This window comes from Synchiropus splendidus, chromosome 14 (assembly GCF_027744825.2).
Source record: "Synchiropus splendidus isolate RoL2022-P1 chromosome 14, RoL_Sspl_1.0, whole genome shotgun sequence".
Taxonomy (NCBI): domain Eukaryota; kingdom Metazoa; phylum Chordata; class Actinopteri; order Syngnathiformes; family Callionymidae; genus Synchiropus; species Synchiropus splendidus.
The window spans coordinates 5,688,231-5,701,442 of NC_071347.1; the positions used below are offsets into that span (position 1 = coordinate 5,688,231).

General features: G+C 47.5%; 2 protein-coding genes across 3 annotated transcripts in view; one reads left to right on the forward strand and one right to left on the reverse strand.

Moving 5' to 3' along the window:
* Positions 1 to 968: 968 nt before the first annotated feature.
* Positions 969 to 12,037, forward strand: LOC128770425 (ETS domain-containing protein Elk-3-like). Its single transcript, XM_053884854.1, has 5 exons — positions 969 to 1,261; positions 4,002 to 4,210; positions 4,949 to 5,728; positions 7,489 to 7,611; positions 10,070 to 12,037. Exons 2-5 carry the CDS (start codon positions 4,004 to 4,006, stop codon positions 10,166 to 10,168), a joined length of 1,209 nt encoding a protein of 402 aa, XP_053740829.1. The 5' UTR covers positions 969 to 1,261; positions 4,002 to 4,003; the 3' UTR covers positions 10,169 to 12,037.
* Positions 11,251 to 13,212, reverse strand: part of LOC128770423 (cyclin-dependent kinase 17-like) — a 33,689-nt gene continuing 31,727 nt past the window's right edge. The window contains exon 18 of one of the 2 annotated variants that reach the window (XM_053884852.1): positions 11,251 to 12,799. In XM_053884852.1, coding sequence (XP_053740827.1) covers positions 12,762 to 12,799 — 38 coding nt within the window. In that variant the 3' untranslated portion in view covers positions 11,251 to 12,761. The remainder of the gene's footprint in view (positions 12,800 to 13,212) is intronic. The other variant, XM_053884853.1, reaches the window with a different exon arrangement.

The following is a 13,212-nucleotide window of genomic DNA, read 5'->3' on the forward strand; positions in this document are numbered from 1 at the left end:
TAGACCTTCGACACTTTATTTCTTGACCCATATTATTTTATATTACCTATTTAGTGAACTGCGTGTGTGAAGTTTGACGTTTATCTGCGTGAAATGTGAGAGAGTAATGTTTTTGTCTTACATTTTGTTAACTATTGTTACTAGCAACAAAGTTTTAACCTACGTGTTTTTGCCGGGTGAAGTTTGATTCATGCATCTTTCATGTATAGAAGGTGAACTGAAGGCCTTCAAAAGTCAATTTAAGGACATAAGGCATCTAGGTTACACTGAATCACTGAAATAAACAAAACACAAATCATACAGAGATTCAATCAGTGTTCCATGAGAAGGGCAGGATTCTAGATTTATCCTTAGATTTAGATTTAATATTTAGATTTAGCATTAACTTTTAACACTTACAGAGATGAAACAATGGAATGTAACATTAAAGTGTAATGTCTGAAATGTAACAAATATTTGCTAAATCTGTGAAAATATTGCCAAAGATTTCTGCCGAAAAAAAAAACTTTACATTCTGCGCCCCATATTATGCTACTGTGCTTGAAGAGCACCTTTGCTTCCCATGTGTCTTATTCTTGTTATTGTTGTGTTTTTTTCTTTTTGTTCTCATATTAATAGCATCAGTGTTACTATAGACATGCCATTAAAAACTTGTTTTATTTTCAATTTATTGTAATTACCCAGTCCAATTCGTTACACTAAATAAATAAAACATGTATTTTCTTTTAACATTATTTCCAACGAAATAGTCTCACGTTTGCAACTATCTTGCTTGTTTTTGTCGTTGTCAACTCGTTTTGATTATGAAGCTCGAATACTGAGTGACTCCAAAGTCTTATCTATTTATCTATCAATATGTTTTTCTTGTCTTCACTTTTTTTACACACATAGAGAAGAGGTTTGTTGTTGCAACACTTCAGGCAACGAGGCACCTGAACTCAACGCTCTGACCGTGGACTAGTGATGTCACTTCACGGACGGTGGGAGTTTCTGGTACCGGCCGTCAGCGGGCAGCAGAGCAGAGGAGGGAGCAGCAGCAGCAGCAGTGTGTGTGTTTACACAGACGGCAGAGCGCCTGGGGAATGGTCGGGGAGAGGAAGTGAGCCGGCTCTGTGTCTGCTGCTCCAACTTCCTGCTCAGAAAGAGAAAAAGTCCAGGATCCGATTTCAGTCCAGCTCAGTCGTGTCGAGCCACAGCAAGCATGGAAAAACACGGTCCGGCAGAACCGTAGAACTTCCACGCAGAGAGAACAACGTCGCAGGTAAAAACCACCAACACACTAACTTCGTTCGACGTGGAGCCGCGCGGTGAGTTTGTGTTCGCCGTGTTTCGCCCGCCCGTGTCTGGGCTGGTGTTGACACCGAGTTAAAAAGTGCGAAGGCTCCTCGCTTCCGGTGCTGAACGCGAGTGCGTGGATGGTAGCGGCTCGAAGTTTAGCAGAAGGGGCTTCTAGATGTTTGCAGATGCTTTTGTTTCGGGCCGCTGTTGCGTTTTCCAGCCAGCAGGAAGAGAGAGCTGCTTTAGTCATGGCTAAGTAATGTCTGCACACACACACACACACACACACAGCATCTAATCTCATTAGGAGTTTCCGTTCAGCCAACACACTGCGCGTCTTTGTGCTGAGCATCCCGAACCGAAACCACCACAATGTCCCTGTGATATTCCTAGAAAGGCGAGTGCCATGTCCGCCGCGGCCGCGCGCTCGTCACCCGGACTGTTGGAGTATCTGCTGAGGTTTCTACATCCTGTTTGCCAAAGGTGACAGTCGGTCACATCACTTGGTTCCTTTGTGTTGGTGCAGATGTGGCTAGTTCTGCTCTCCACCTTCTGCCTCACTGATCAAATTCTTTATAAAACACACCGCCATTGTTGACATCTCCATAGCTTGACCTTTGGTGTCCCTCAGGAATTGTCATTAGGTCCTATTGGGATTTCACATCTCTTGGCTCATGGCTTGGTTATGGTGTCAAGGTGACTTTTTTTGAGCATTCAAAACCAAAGTTTGAAATATTATGCATCAATAAACAAGTAGAATTACATTTTTAACAGCTGTAGCAATACTTCACTCTAGAATTGATGCTGTACATTTTGAATTATTATTTTAATATTACAATTTTTGTGTCTTTTTCATCAGCATTTGATGCTGTTTTTTGTCTTGACCTTGATGATACACTGTAATGTTAATTAACATTTGCATATCTGACTTTTAGTGTTTTTCAATTCTCAAGATCATATTTTTCTTTTCTTCTTTTTTTCTTTCAACATAATCTTTGGGACAAATCTCTGTTAAGCATTATTGAAATTGTAAGACAAATTCAGTTCTATAATAAATGTTACTGAATTGAACACTTTTATTTGTCTTTCAAAACTCCCCTCATTTGAACACTTAGAAGTTGCATCTTTAAATTTTCAATGAAAATAATCCTGACTTCAAAATTCTGCTCTATATTTTGAAATATTTGTTCTTTTAAATGAACTGCTTACAAATCTGTATAAAGTGACGTGTTCTTTGGCAGCTCGACCTCCAGTCCATAGATAAGGGTGATACAAAATCGACTTCCTGATCTCATCAGAAAGCACAAACAAGCATTCAAATCAAACTCTATTGACACTGTGTAGCTCACGTTTGCACAGTTTGGGTGTGTGACTGTTGACGTGCTGTAATGGTGCTCAGTCGAAAGTCCATCTGAAGAGTGTTGGGTGGACAGTGTGGTGATCTTTTGACCCGACCCGCCGTGGTGGGAAGTGTGGTGAACTGGTGGAAACGTCCCCCTGCTGTGGGATCTCCTCTGGACTCTCCATTTGTCCTTGGAAGTAGAATAGAAGGAAGTCCTGACTCTGACAGGTTTGTGGTTTCACATGACAGATAGAAAACTCGGGGGAGAGTGTGTGTCGGAAATGAGTCCGGTCTTCTCTATCTCTCTCTCTCTCCTCCTGCTCGGTACCGGGGCAGGATGGAGTTAAAGGGTCAGTGTGTTTGTGCTTCTTGCCTGGAACGTTGTCATTTTAGGAAAGCTGAATTCTCAGATGTCTAATCTCAGTCTGCCCTCCTCTCCTCCCTCCTCCATCACCACTTTCACTGCTTTAATTCTGAAGAACAGTCTTGTGCCTGTTATCCCCTCACTAGTGAACAAGAGCTGGAGATATCATTTCCTCTTGGTGAGGACTAGTATACGCACTAGTCTGCCTGACTTTTCTCTCCAGTACTTGTCTAAATCTGCAGTAATCTGTACCATCAATAGTGTCCTAAAAACTCTTAACACTGTTTTATAAGTTTTTGGATTATATGAAAGAGTATGGTTTTTGAGGTGTGTTGCTACTTAAACAAGACATTAATGGAGCCAACCGTGAAGATTTTAGCTGTTAGGTATTAACTTGTCGATCTCTGTCTCAAAGCCTCAGCAGCGGCCGAGCTTTTTACAACCAAGACAGTAAACAAGACTTTTTTTCCCCCCGATGAAAGTCCGATGACTCACTTATCAAATATTTGCCAATTCAATTGTATTTAATTGTTCCAGCACGGTGGTGTTACCCGTCTGTCCTGCGGGTGCCTCTGCGAGCAGACAGACTGGAGCTGCCAGGCAGCACATTCCTCTATTAGAGGAATAACCCACCCCGGGCCGTCTCACTTCCTGTGGAGAGAGGGCCAGGTTGAACCGCAGCATACTTCTGGCTTGAGCTGTTGTTCCTCCTTGTTTTTTTTTCCTCTGCGGCTGCAACATTACGCTACGCACTGGAAGACACACACACCTCTATTCATCAGCTCTTCCTCGCACAAGACGGGAAGAGATGTGGCTCCAGATGTGAGGAAGGTGGCGGCCACTCTGACATCACAGTCTGGCGGGGAGCAGGCCGTGGTAGGCTCCTGCATGTTGTCAGAGCCAGAGTCAACAGACCTGGAAATGAGCCTCGAACACCAAACACAATCCACTTTGAGGGACTGAAGTGTGAGAGGGACAGTGGGTGAAAGAGGGTCTAACCCTTGTTCTCCTCTGGAGGTATGGACAGCGCCATCACCCTGTGGCAGTTTCTGCTGCAGCTGCTGCTGGACCAGAGTCACAAACACCTGATCTGCTGGACGTCCACGGACGGCGAGTTCAAGCTCCTGAAGTCGGAGGAAGTGGCAAAGCTGTGGGGGCTGCGCAAGAACAAGACCAACATGAACTACGACAAGCTGAGCCGAGCGCTGCGCTACTACTACGACAAGGTAAACACTCACGGCTGGCGCGCCACGCTCACACTCCACAGACTCTGTATCTGTTTTGGTGCTTCAGTGCTTCCCTGCACAGTCTCTCTTACTGTGACCCAGATGTTGAGTCACTGCTATTGACTAAGCTAAACTAGCAAGCACACAATTCCTTCCCCTCTGAACATGTTAGAGAGAGAGAATATGTCTAGTTTCTCTATCTATCATGCTTTACGGGGTGACCTGACTCACGAGGCATTGGCTTCCAAGCTGCCGTCAGAACCGTCGACCAAAAGTGTTCCCCCCATGTGGGAGGAAAGCGGAGCTCCTCCGATTTGAACCGATCAGTGTTGTGACCTCTGGAAAAATCAACAGACATTTGAATGACAGTCTTCGAATGTTGACATGCTTTGTGAAGTGTTTTCCTCCGGCTGTGGAGAAACGTTTAAAGACTGGTCGAGTCAGTGGTTTAAACTGATGTCATGTGGCTTCAGGTTATCAATGAATTAAAGTCACGGGAAGATAACGGAGCCAGAAATACTGTGAAATATAGAGCGAGTGAGGTCAGAGTAGGCAGCCACCTGTGGCGTCTCATTCGTCTCTAACATGCTCAGATGCTCCTCAGCAGGTGTCCTTGACGTCCACCTTTGATAAAACTGGTAACATTGTTCAGCTTTTAGACGAGGGATGGTTAAGGTGACCTGTCGTGGAAACAAAAGTAGGGTGTTAAAACGTCCTTGTGTGTGTGTGTTTCTGCAGAACATCATCAAGAAGGTGATTGGACAGAAGTTTGTCTACAAGTTTGTGTCCTTCCCTGAGATCCTGAAGATGGACCCCCAGACCGTGGAGATGGCTCTGGCCTCGGGCAGGTTTCCCCCGCCGGAGGAGGAGGCCCCCGAGCTGGAGGTGGAGGAGGAGGAAGAGGAGGAGGAGACAGAGGAGGAGGAGGAGGCGCAGAGGAGGTCGCTGGCTGCTCTGGAGGCTCAGCAGTGTCGGAATGACTACCTGCGCTCCGGCCTCTACTCCTCCTTCAGCATCAGCTCCCTGCACACTCAGTCCAAGCTGCTGCGGGCTCTCAGGGAGCGGCAGGAGGAATCGCGCTCCGTCATCCGCTTCGGCGCCAACGAGAGGAGTGCATCGCCCGCCGCTCTGGAGTCATACGCCAGGCCGGCCAACCTCCCACCTCACTCCCCGACGCCCCCTCAGTCCCAGCCCAGCCAGAGCTGGAGTCCTGCAGTCAAAGAGGAGCAGGAGCAGGAGGAGGACTCTGACCAGAGCGCCCAGCCCCTCAACCTTTCCTCCGGACACCGGGAGCGAGCCCTGCACCCCCCTGAGAAGAGGAGCAGCAGCAGCAGTGGGCGCAGCAGCTCCACTAGTAGTAACCACGGAGATGGACTCCCACCTAAAAGCAAAAAGCCTAAAGGGCTGGAGATCTCAGCGCCGTCCCTGCTGCTGGCAGGAAGTGACATCGGCTCCATCGCCCTCAACAGCCCCGCACTGCCGTCTGGCTCGCTCACTCCAGCGTTCTTCACTGCACAGGTGAGCTTCACACTCCACCCCTTCAAGACATGACAGGAAAGTCTTCGGACCCAATATTATATATTAAAATGAAACCATCTTTCATTTTAGCTTAGTGTTAGCATGCTTCAGCTCTTCTCTAGGGTGTGACAGGCCGGCGTGTAGGTGAATGAAGACTTCAAATCATGTTCAGATCCACTTTGCTCCATATTTGCTCACCACTCATGCCACTAATATCAGAGCCAGTTCCTGGGAAACAGATTGCTGATATCAACTTCCGTCGGTCCAGTGCTGGGTGATGTCACCGCTGCTCCAGTCTGACTCAGACGTCAGCAGGAGACACTGTTTGGAAACCCCTTCTGCATGCACTTTTTCACTTAGTAAGATGATTAAACGACTTGTCATCCGTCCGGTTTCTCCCTCACTGTTTTGACCGTTTCATCACAATGCGCGTGTTGCTAGGGCGACTCAAGACTTCTCCTTGTTAGCGTCAGGACTGTTGAGTTACTTTCAGAGCTGCTGTTGTATCATGTTTTTGTTTAGCAATAATTCATGTCAAGTGTTGCGCAGTAGTTGCACATTTGTGTCGCTCTGTTTGTCTGTCTGTTTGTCTGTTTCTGTCTGTCTATCTGTTTCTCTGTCTGTCTATCTGTTTCTCTGTCCGTTTCTCTGTCTGTCTATCTGTTTCTCTGTCTCTCTGTCTGTTTTATTATATTATATTATTATATATTATATCTGCAGTTGACCATACCAAAAATTTGCTCTTAAAATTGTAGTTTTCTCTGAGACATCATTTTACTTTTTGATGTTTGCTTAATTTGTTGTGTTATTGTGCGAGTTTGAATCCTTTGAACACGTCCAGGATGTTGATCTAGTTTTATTCAGCGTTTTGTACATTATTAAACAGGCAATAAGCGAGGTACACAACTGGCTTCTACAGTGATGTCATCACCTGGTGGTCTATAGCGTGATGTGGTGGTTGTCTTGGACACAGCCGAGTTCAGTTCCTTTTTTTTTTTCACGATCGAGTCATGAACAAAGGAACGGTCTACATAGAAATAAGAAGCAGAATGTCAGTTTTGCGTTGGAGTGTGACTGTTCAAACGGTGGGGACGACTTGTCACAGTTCTTCCTCACTCCTGCTGTGAAAGATGGCAAACTTAAACCAAATATTTAGTGAGGCTGTTTAGTGCGTGCGGTCATGGTTGATGTTCAGGAGTCTTGGTCTGATGTTGGACGAGTGATGTCTGAAGTCGGCATCTGAGCTGGGTGCGGTGTCGCGAGTCTTCCCCTCTCTGCTTGTCGTCGTCTTATAAAACGTCGGATGAGCGCAAAAAAAAAAAAGACCCAGGAGATGAAGGGCCGACTGGGCCGGTCGGACCTGCGAGTGGCGGAAGGGGCCCTAAGTGGTGCCATATGCTCCAATAATTCCATTAATAACCAGTCGGGTGGCTCCACAACACTGGCTCACTTCTCTGAGGTGACACAGAGGAAAGGCGGGGGAAGGGGAGGGGTGGCGACCAGGGGAGAGCAGGAGAAATTGATTTCATATGTTTGCTCTGGAGCTGGCGTTCCAATCAACAACATCCCCCACCGTCCCCGCTCCTCTCCCGACGTCACCCCGCTATTCCAGGGGAGAAACCACAGACTTCCTTCCTGCTCCTTCAGTTTGTTTTTCCAAACGCCAAAAACCGTCCGTTTAGCTTTCACTGCATGGTTTTTATTAGCTGCGTGGTGCCCTCACTCTCCTCTCTCTCTCTTTCTCCTCCTCTCCCTCACAGACGCCCTCCGGTCTGCTGCTGGCCCACAGTCCGCTCCTGTCAGGAATCCACTTCTGGAGCAGCCTCAGCCCCGTGGCCCCGCTCAGCCCGGCCCGGCTGCAGGGCCACAGCTCCCTCTTCCAGGTGAGACTCGCTCAAGCCTCAGAGCCGACGGTTCTGCCACTGCGTCTTTGAGCTCACAAATTCCCGAGCGGCGACGTCATCCTCGTGATGGTGTGCTGTTGGGCGGAATACGAACCACACGAATCCAACATTATTTTCACACATCAGCTCGCAGGCACATTTTCAACACACTTCTGTCCTGCAGTCGACGACTGCATCACTCGGCACGTGACTCCAGGAAGTGAACTCTTATTCTAATCTGCAAATCAGTTGCCTGTATTCGGAGCCAAAACACAGGAGCGTTCCAGAGGTCATGAAAGGTCGGAGACAGAGGCAAATAAAAAGCACGCTCTTGTGTAAATGTCGCTGGAACATCAAACAGGAGTGATTCAGTCCGTCTCACTTCTCGCCCTCCTCCTCCTTCTCCGGCGGCGCGTTCTCCTCCCCTTGTTCAAACTTCTCGTGCCGTGATCTTGTGCTGATGATGCCATCCTCACGTTCACTTTCTACCTGCTCGTCTGCTTCCATCCTGTTGACATGCCAGTCTCACTTTCATCTTCATGAAGTGTTAAACAGTCGGGCCACGGTCTCAGGAGCAGTCTGGAAGTGACACTGCTAGAGCAGGAAGTCAGGATCTGAACAAGGTTGAACCTTGAACACCGTCATCATGGAGGCTCAACATTTTTATACACTTTTAATCCGTTCTGTCTTTAGTTGAGCCTTCCACATGTGGACACAGGCCACGCAGCATGACCTGGCCGGACAGATGTGCCTGGATTGATGTCTTGCCCTGAAGACACAGGAGTCTCCTTGGGATTCAAACCAGTGTCAAGAGACTTGGAGCTCAGACAAGACGAGGTTCTAGATACAGGGGTCAGCTCAAGGTCATGTAATTCCCAAAACGTGGGATGGTGGGTGGTGAGAGTGAGCAGATGAACCACGAGCTCTGCCTTTACCTCATTTGCAATGTCACTTTAGAGTTTGTAATCTTTATGTGACTTTTTCCTCTCAGCTCCTGCAAACAGCACTGAAGTCAGGAAGCGTGAAAATCCAATCTCTATAGATACATGCGCTCTACTGACACCCACAGGCGCCTTGTGTCATTGTCTCATTTATGAGCTGCACCTCACTCATAGCCCTGGAAACAGGAAGTGGTGCCTCACAGAGGGAGCCATTACAGTCTCCAAGTACCTGGCCCCTGCTCTGAAACTGGCTCCTGTTCAGGTGCTGGTCCTCCACCTTTTTATTTACTCTGCTATTCCTTTTCAAGGGAAAAACTGATGAAAAATTGTGTTATTAATTACAAAAAACTAATATACTTATATATACTTATATATATATATACATGCACATGAAATATGACGACAAGATTTCAGCTGTGACTTCTGTTTTTGGACAACGGACCGTGTGTCTCCCACATAGCAGTGGACGGCTGCGTGGTGCAGCTGGAGGATTTGCCCGTGAGGTGGCTTATGGACTGGAAATAGAATATGACCTAAAACGGATCCTTGCAACTCACCAGTGGTCAGTCTGGCTGGGGGTGAAGAGAAGTTCCCTCTGGTGACTGAGGATGTCGCAGAGAGATATGAGCAGTGTCTTTGACTCACACCCAGGAGCGAAGGAGGTCCAGATTGGATTTAAAGTGGAGCTTTCACCTTTGGCTGCATCTATGAGGAGGCCTCTGGAAGCGCGCTCTCCCTGCTGTTTCCTGATCTGAAACAAGACTGGGCTTCTCAAGGCTGATGGGAATGTACCTTCTGAGAGAGACTGGCTAGTGACTGGGCCCAACAGCATCTAAGAGCTCTTTTTCAGAAGGATAGATCTTCTGACTGGGTAGTTCTCTAGTCTGACGGCGTTGATCTCTACTCCTGAGGTCAGGCGTTGGTCACGAAGCTCTGTGGAGATGGTGTCATGTCAAAGAATTTGGTTTTGAGTTTTCAAACTGAAGCTCATACAGGGATGCGGTGACAATCATGATGACTCGCTTCTTTTTCTGTTGAGGCCGACTAACTCCAAGGTGCAGGAGCATTTCTGACAGTGGCGGAGCCTCCTCACCTGTCACCCACCAGTCAGTCCGACTCAAGTTTGAGGATGACCTGCTACGAGTTGTAGTTAGTCGAGTGGTGAGACTGGTGAGGTTTCGAGTGGCCGGTGTCGGTCAGTCAGCAGGTCCAGCTGAGGTGTCCGGTTTCAGCGCTGGAGAGGAAATCCTGTGAACACTTCCTGTTTGAGCCCTGGGGAGCCGGTCTGAACTGGGCGGACCGGTTTGAAAGCAGCTCTCACACACACACGCGCACACACATGGTACCGGATTCTCTGCGCACAAACAACACTGACGGCTGCCTCCGGAGGCGCAGGGAGACAGAGACCAGAAGGAAGAGGCACAATGAGCCCGGAAACCCGAGCGGTGACAAAGCCACGGTTCCTCAGCGGAAAAGCCGCGCCGACTAACTCTCTGCTCCTTTCTCTTCCTCTGCAGTTCCCCAGCATTATCAACGGACACATGCCTGTCCCCCTGCCAAACCTGGAAGGAAGCCCCTCCTCCCTGCTCCTGTCCCCCACCAGCCACAAATCCTGATCCTGGTCTGTGGACCGTCTCCATGCATCTCATGTTGACATGTTTCATCAGCGGCGTCCTCAGCAACAGTATGTGACCTCACTTGTTTTGCACTTGAGTTGCTGCGCGTTCCGCTGGTTGAAAGCACTTGGTGGAAGAGAAATTAAAAAAAAAAAAAAAAAAAAGAAGATGAAGCCATGACGCTACGCCGTCTCTGAGACGACGTGGTCTTTTTGTGACAAACTTACAGCACATTTCTACTCCGTCTGTCCAGGATGGGCAGCGGCGACCTGTGGCCGGCCTCTTATTCCTGCCGGCCGCACATCTGAGCTTTGTTGTTGTTGTTGTAATCTCTCTTTTCTACCGTGTTAGCAGCTACATTCACCTGGACAGGTGCGCCATCACCACAGGAGTATGGCGGCTTCACAGCTTTTTCGTTGACTTGGGTCAAACTCATCACTTGTGGTTAGCAAAGACGGGAAAACCGTCACACTCATGTGGCGTTCGCTGAGCGGGAGGATAAAAAATTGCCTCAAAAGAATCCCATCGTTGCACTGAGGACATCACCATGGCAACACCATATTGAAATTCCACAACTGCCTTGCTGTACCTTCATTTCGCCAACTTGATGGCAGTGAAATAAGGAAATACAAGTGGTGGAAGGGTTTCTGAACCCTGCCTTTCCTTCTGCATCAGTAACAATAACTAGAAATATCTGTGTCCCAGTAGTGTTGCTGTAGTGGCGTCATGAGTAGAAGAGATTAAAGTTATAGTAGCCTTCGTCATGTTTAAATATTTGATCCATTTTCTGGATGGACCATTACATTATGATCCCTTGTTTATTTACGTCTGCTGCTGGTGGTCGTAATGTTATGGCTAATGTGATAAAGGAAATTGAAATTGATCTTGTGAAAGAAACAGGTTATGAACCAAGAACCTTAAAGAAATGTAAAGGTGGCTGCAAAATGCGTATTTAATGTAGAAAAATATTGCATTGCGCTTTAGTCTTCACTTGTACTGGACATGAACTTCTCCGACCTGTCCCACCCGCCGCAGCACCACAGGGAGCTGCAGGAGGTTAAACCGACATGACAGGCCTCTCACTGCTGCGATCGTGACGGCCCCCTGTCCATGTGAACGCCGCCTCTGCATATACTTCTATGCACTATGCTTCTCTGATAGTACCGGCTGTGCCTTGTTGTTCTGTTCTGTTTCTCAAAAATATTTTTAATGAAGACAAGATTTCAGATTGATGAAAAAACTTAAACATGTGTAATGTTCTCTTTTTTTATACTGGACGCGGTCTACAGTTTGTATTCTGTATCTTTTGTATTGTGAATGTCATTTTCAATAAAAGCATTGAATGCTCAACAGAAGAGTCGAGAGCTGGTGTGGTTCAACTTTTCTTTTACTCTGGAAAAAGAAACGGTTTGGGAGGATCTCTGCACTCAAGTCCCACAACGATAACAATTATCCACAAATGAAGTTAAAGAATATGATACAAAAGTAACACTGTTAGACTCAGTTTCACGAAGGGCGGGACGAGAGCGCCCTGGCGCAGGAGACGGGCGGCGGCGGCGGCGGTTTCCTCGCACAACATGGCGGCCATGCAACACGACGCAGGCGGTCCTAAAGTAAGGGGTCAGTTTGTACAGTGGACGGAGACGAGGATCCAGACTGGGGCAGCTCTTTCTTCGTAACAGACAGGAAGTGGTGAAAACAAATGATGATCAGAATCCGATGGTCTGTGTGTCCTTCATCACGGTAAAATAAGAAAGGAAGATTAGCTTTGTGACTTCTTCCTTTGTGAAAACTGCAGCGTCAAAGTCCCAAAAACTCGGTGACACCATTCAGAAAATCCTTCTCTGGGTTTGTTAAAACGGAACTGTGATCGCTCTAAGGTTTATAAATCTCTTGGTCAGTGAACGCACCACTGGTGATGAATCTCATTGGTGGAAAAAAAAGTGACATGACAACCCCATGACCTGAACTTTGAAGACTATTGTTCTATAAAAAAAAAGGCAGGCTAATAAAATAATCTTGGACTGAGTCAGGTGTTTTTCTTTCACAACCAGGCCAGTGACTCACAGACCGGTTCCACTCCTCCGCTGCCGGTGCTGCTCTTCTTCTTGACTCATTATGGAATGATAAACCCTGGCGAGTGAGCTCATGTTTCCGCAGCCTCCGTTTCAGTTACAAAGGCGTCCGCACGCGCGCGCGCGTGTCCCAGCTCGGATTCATGTGTGAAATGGAGACGATGACAAAAACAAACACTAAAAATATCACCACTTCAAAAGAAAAAAAAAGTCTATACACATTGCATGAACTCATTAAAGTGACTGAGCCAGTTAGATTCTAGACAGTAGTCAGGTGTAGCAGCAAATTCTCTTCTTAATAAATATAGATGTACAGTATATAAACGTCTATTCCAGGGCCCAGTTCCGGCCAAACCTGCAGGGGGGCGGGGTCTCACCGTGGACAAGCACCCAGGCGGGAAGATGAAGGTGGTGATGATGAAGATGCTTCACGCCAACATCCATCTGAGGTCACTGCCCCCACAGCATGAGGTTCGTCCCCGAGTAAAAAACAAAAAAACAACTACAGTCCAGAAACTCTAAAACAGCATGCTCTGTCGTCTGCTCTTGCCGGTGCCTGCGGAGGAAACACACGTTCAGGAGGACTGTGGAGGGGCTGCAGCCGCAACGTGCTGCGTTTCTGACAGCGCCCCCTGTCTTCTGGGAGGTCATCTTGCTGCCCTGTCAGGGCGCCATTGCTACTCTGTCTGGAAAACTCAGCAGGACTGTGCCGCTTCACATGCTCACCAGCAGGTGGCGCCAACACCCCGCCTCACAATAATGATGCAGTGCCCATAAAAATATAGGGGATTTCTGTAGCCACTGGCAAAAGAATACGACCACCTTTTCATAGTTCCCCTTTCCCTCCAGCTCTCATGAGGTGTTAGCTGCACTTGGTGTGAGTCGTGAGCAAAGGGAGGGGGATCTGGCTGAACATAAGCTCACTGTGATGATGCATGTATATACACTTCATATTTCCTTCCGTATACA

Excerpts from the sequence above, each read along its gene's own strand:
- LOC128770425 (XM_053884854.1), top strand. The coding sequence starts at position 4,004 with ATGGACAGCGCCATCACCCTGTGGCAGTTTCTGCTGCAGCTGCTGCTG. Across the intron at positions 5,729-7,488 it reads CAGCGTTCTTCACTGCACAG|ACGCCCTCCGGTCTGCTGCT; the intron begins GTGAGCTTCACA and ends TCTCCCTCACAG. Across the intron at positions 7,612-10,069 it reads GCCACAGCTCCCTCTTCCAG|TTCCCCAGCATTATCAACGG; the intron begins GTGAGACTCGCT and ends CTTCCTCTGCAG.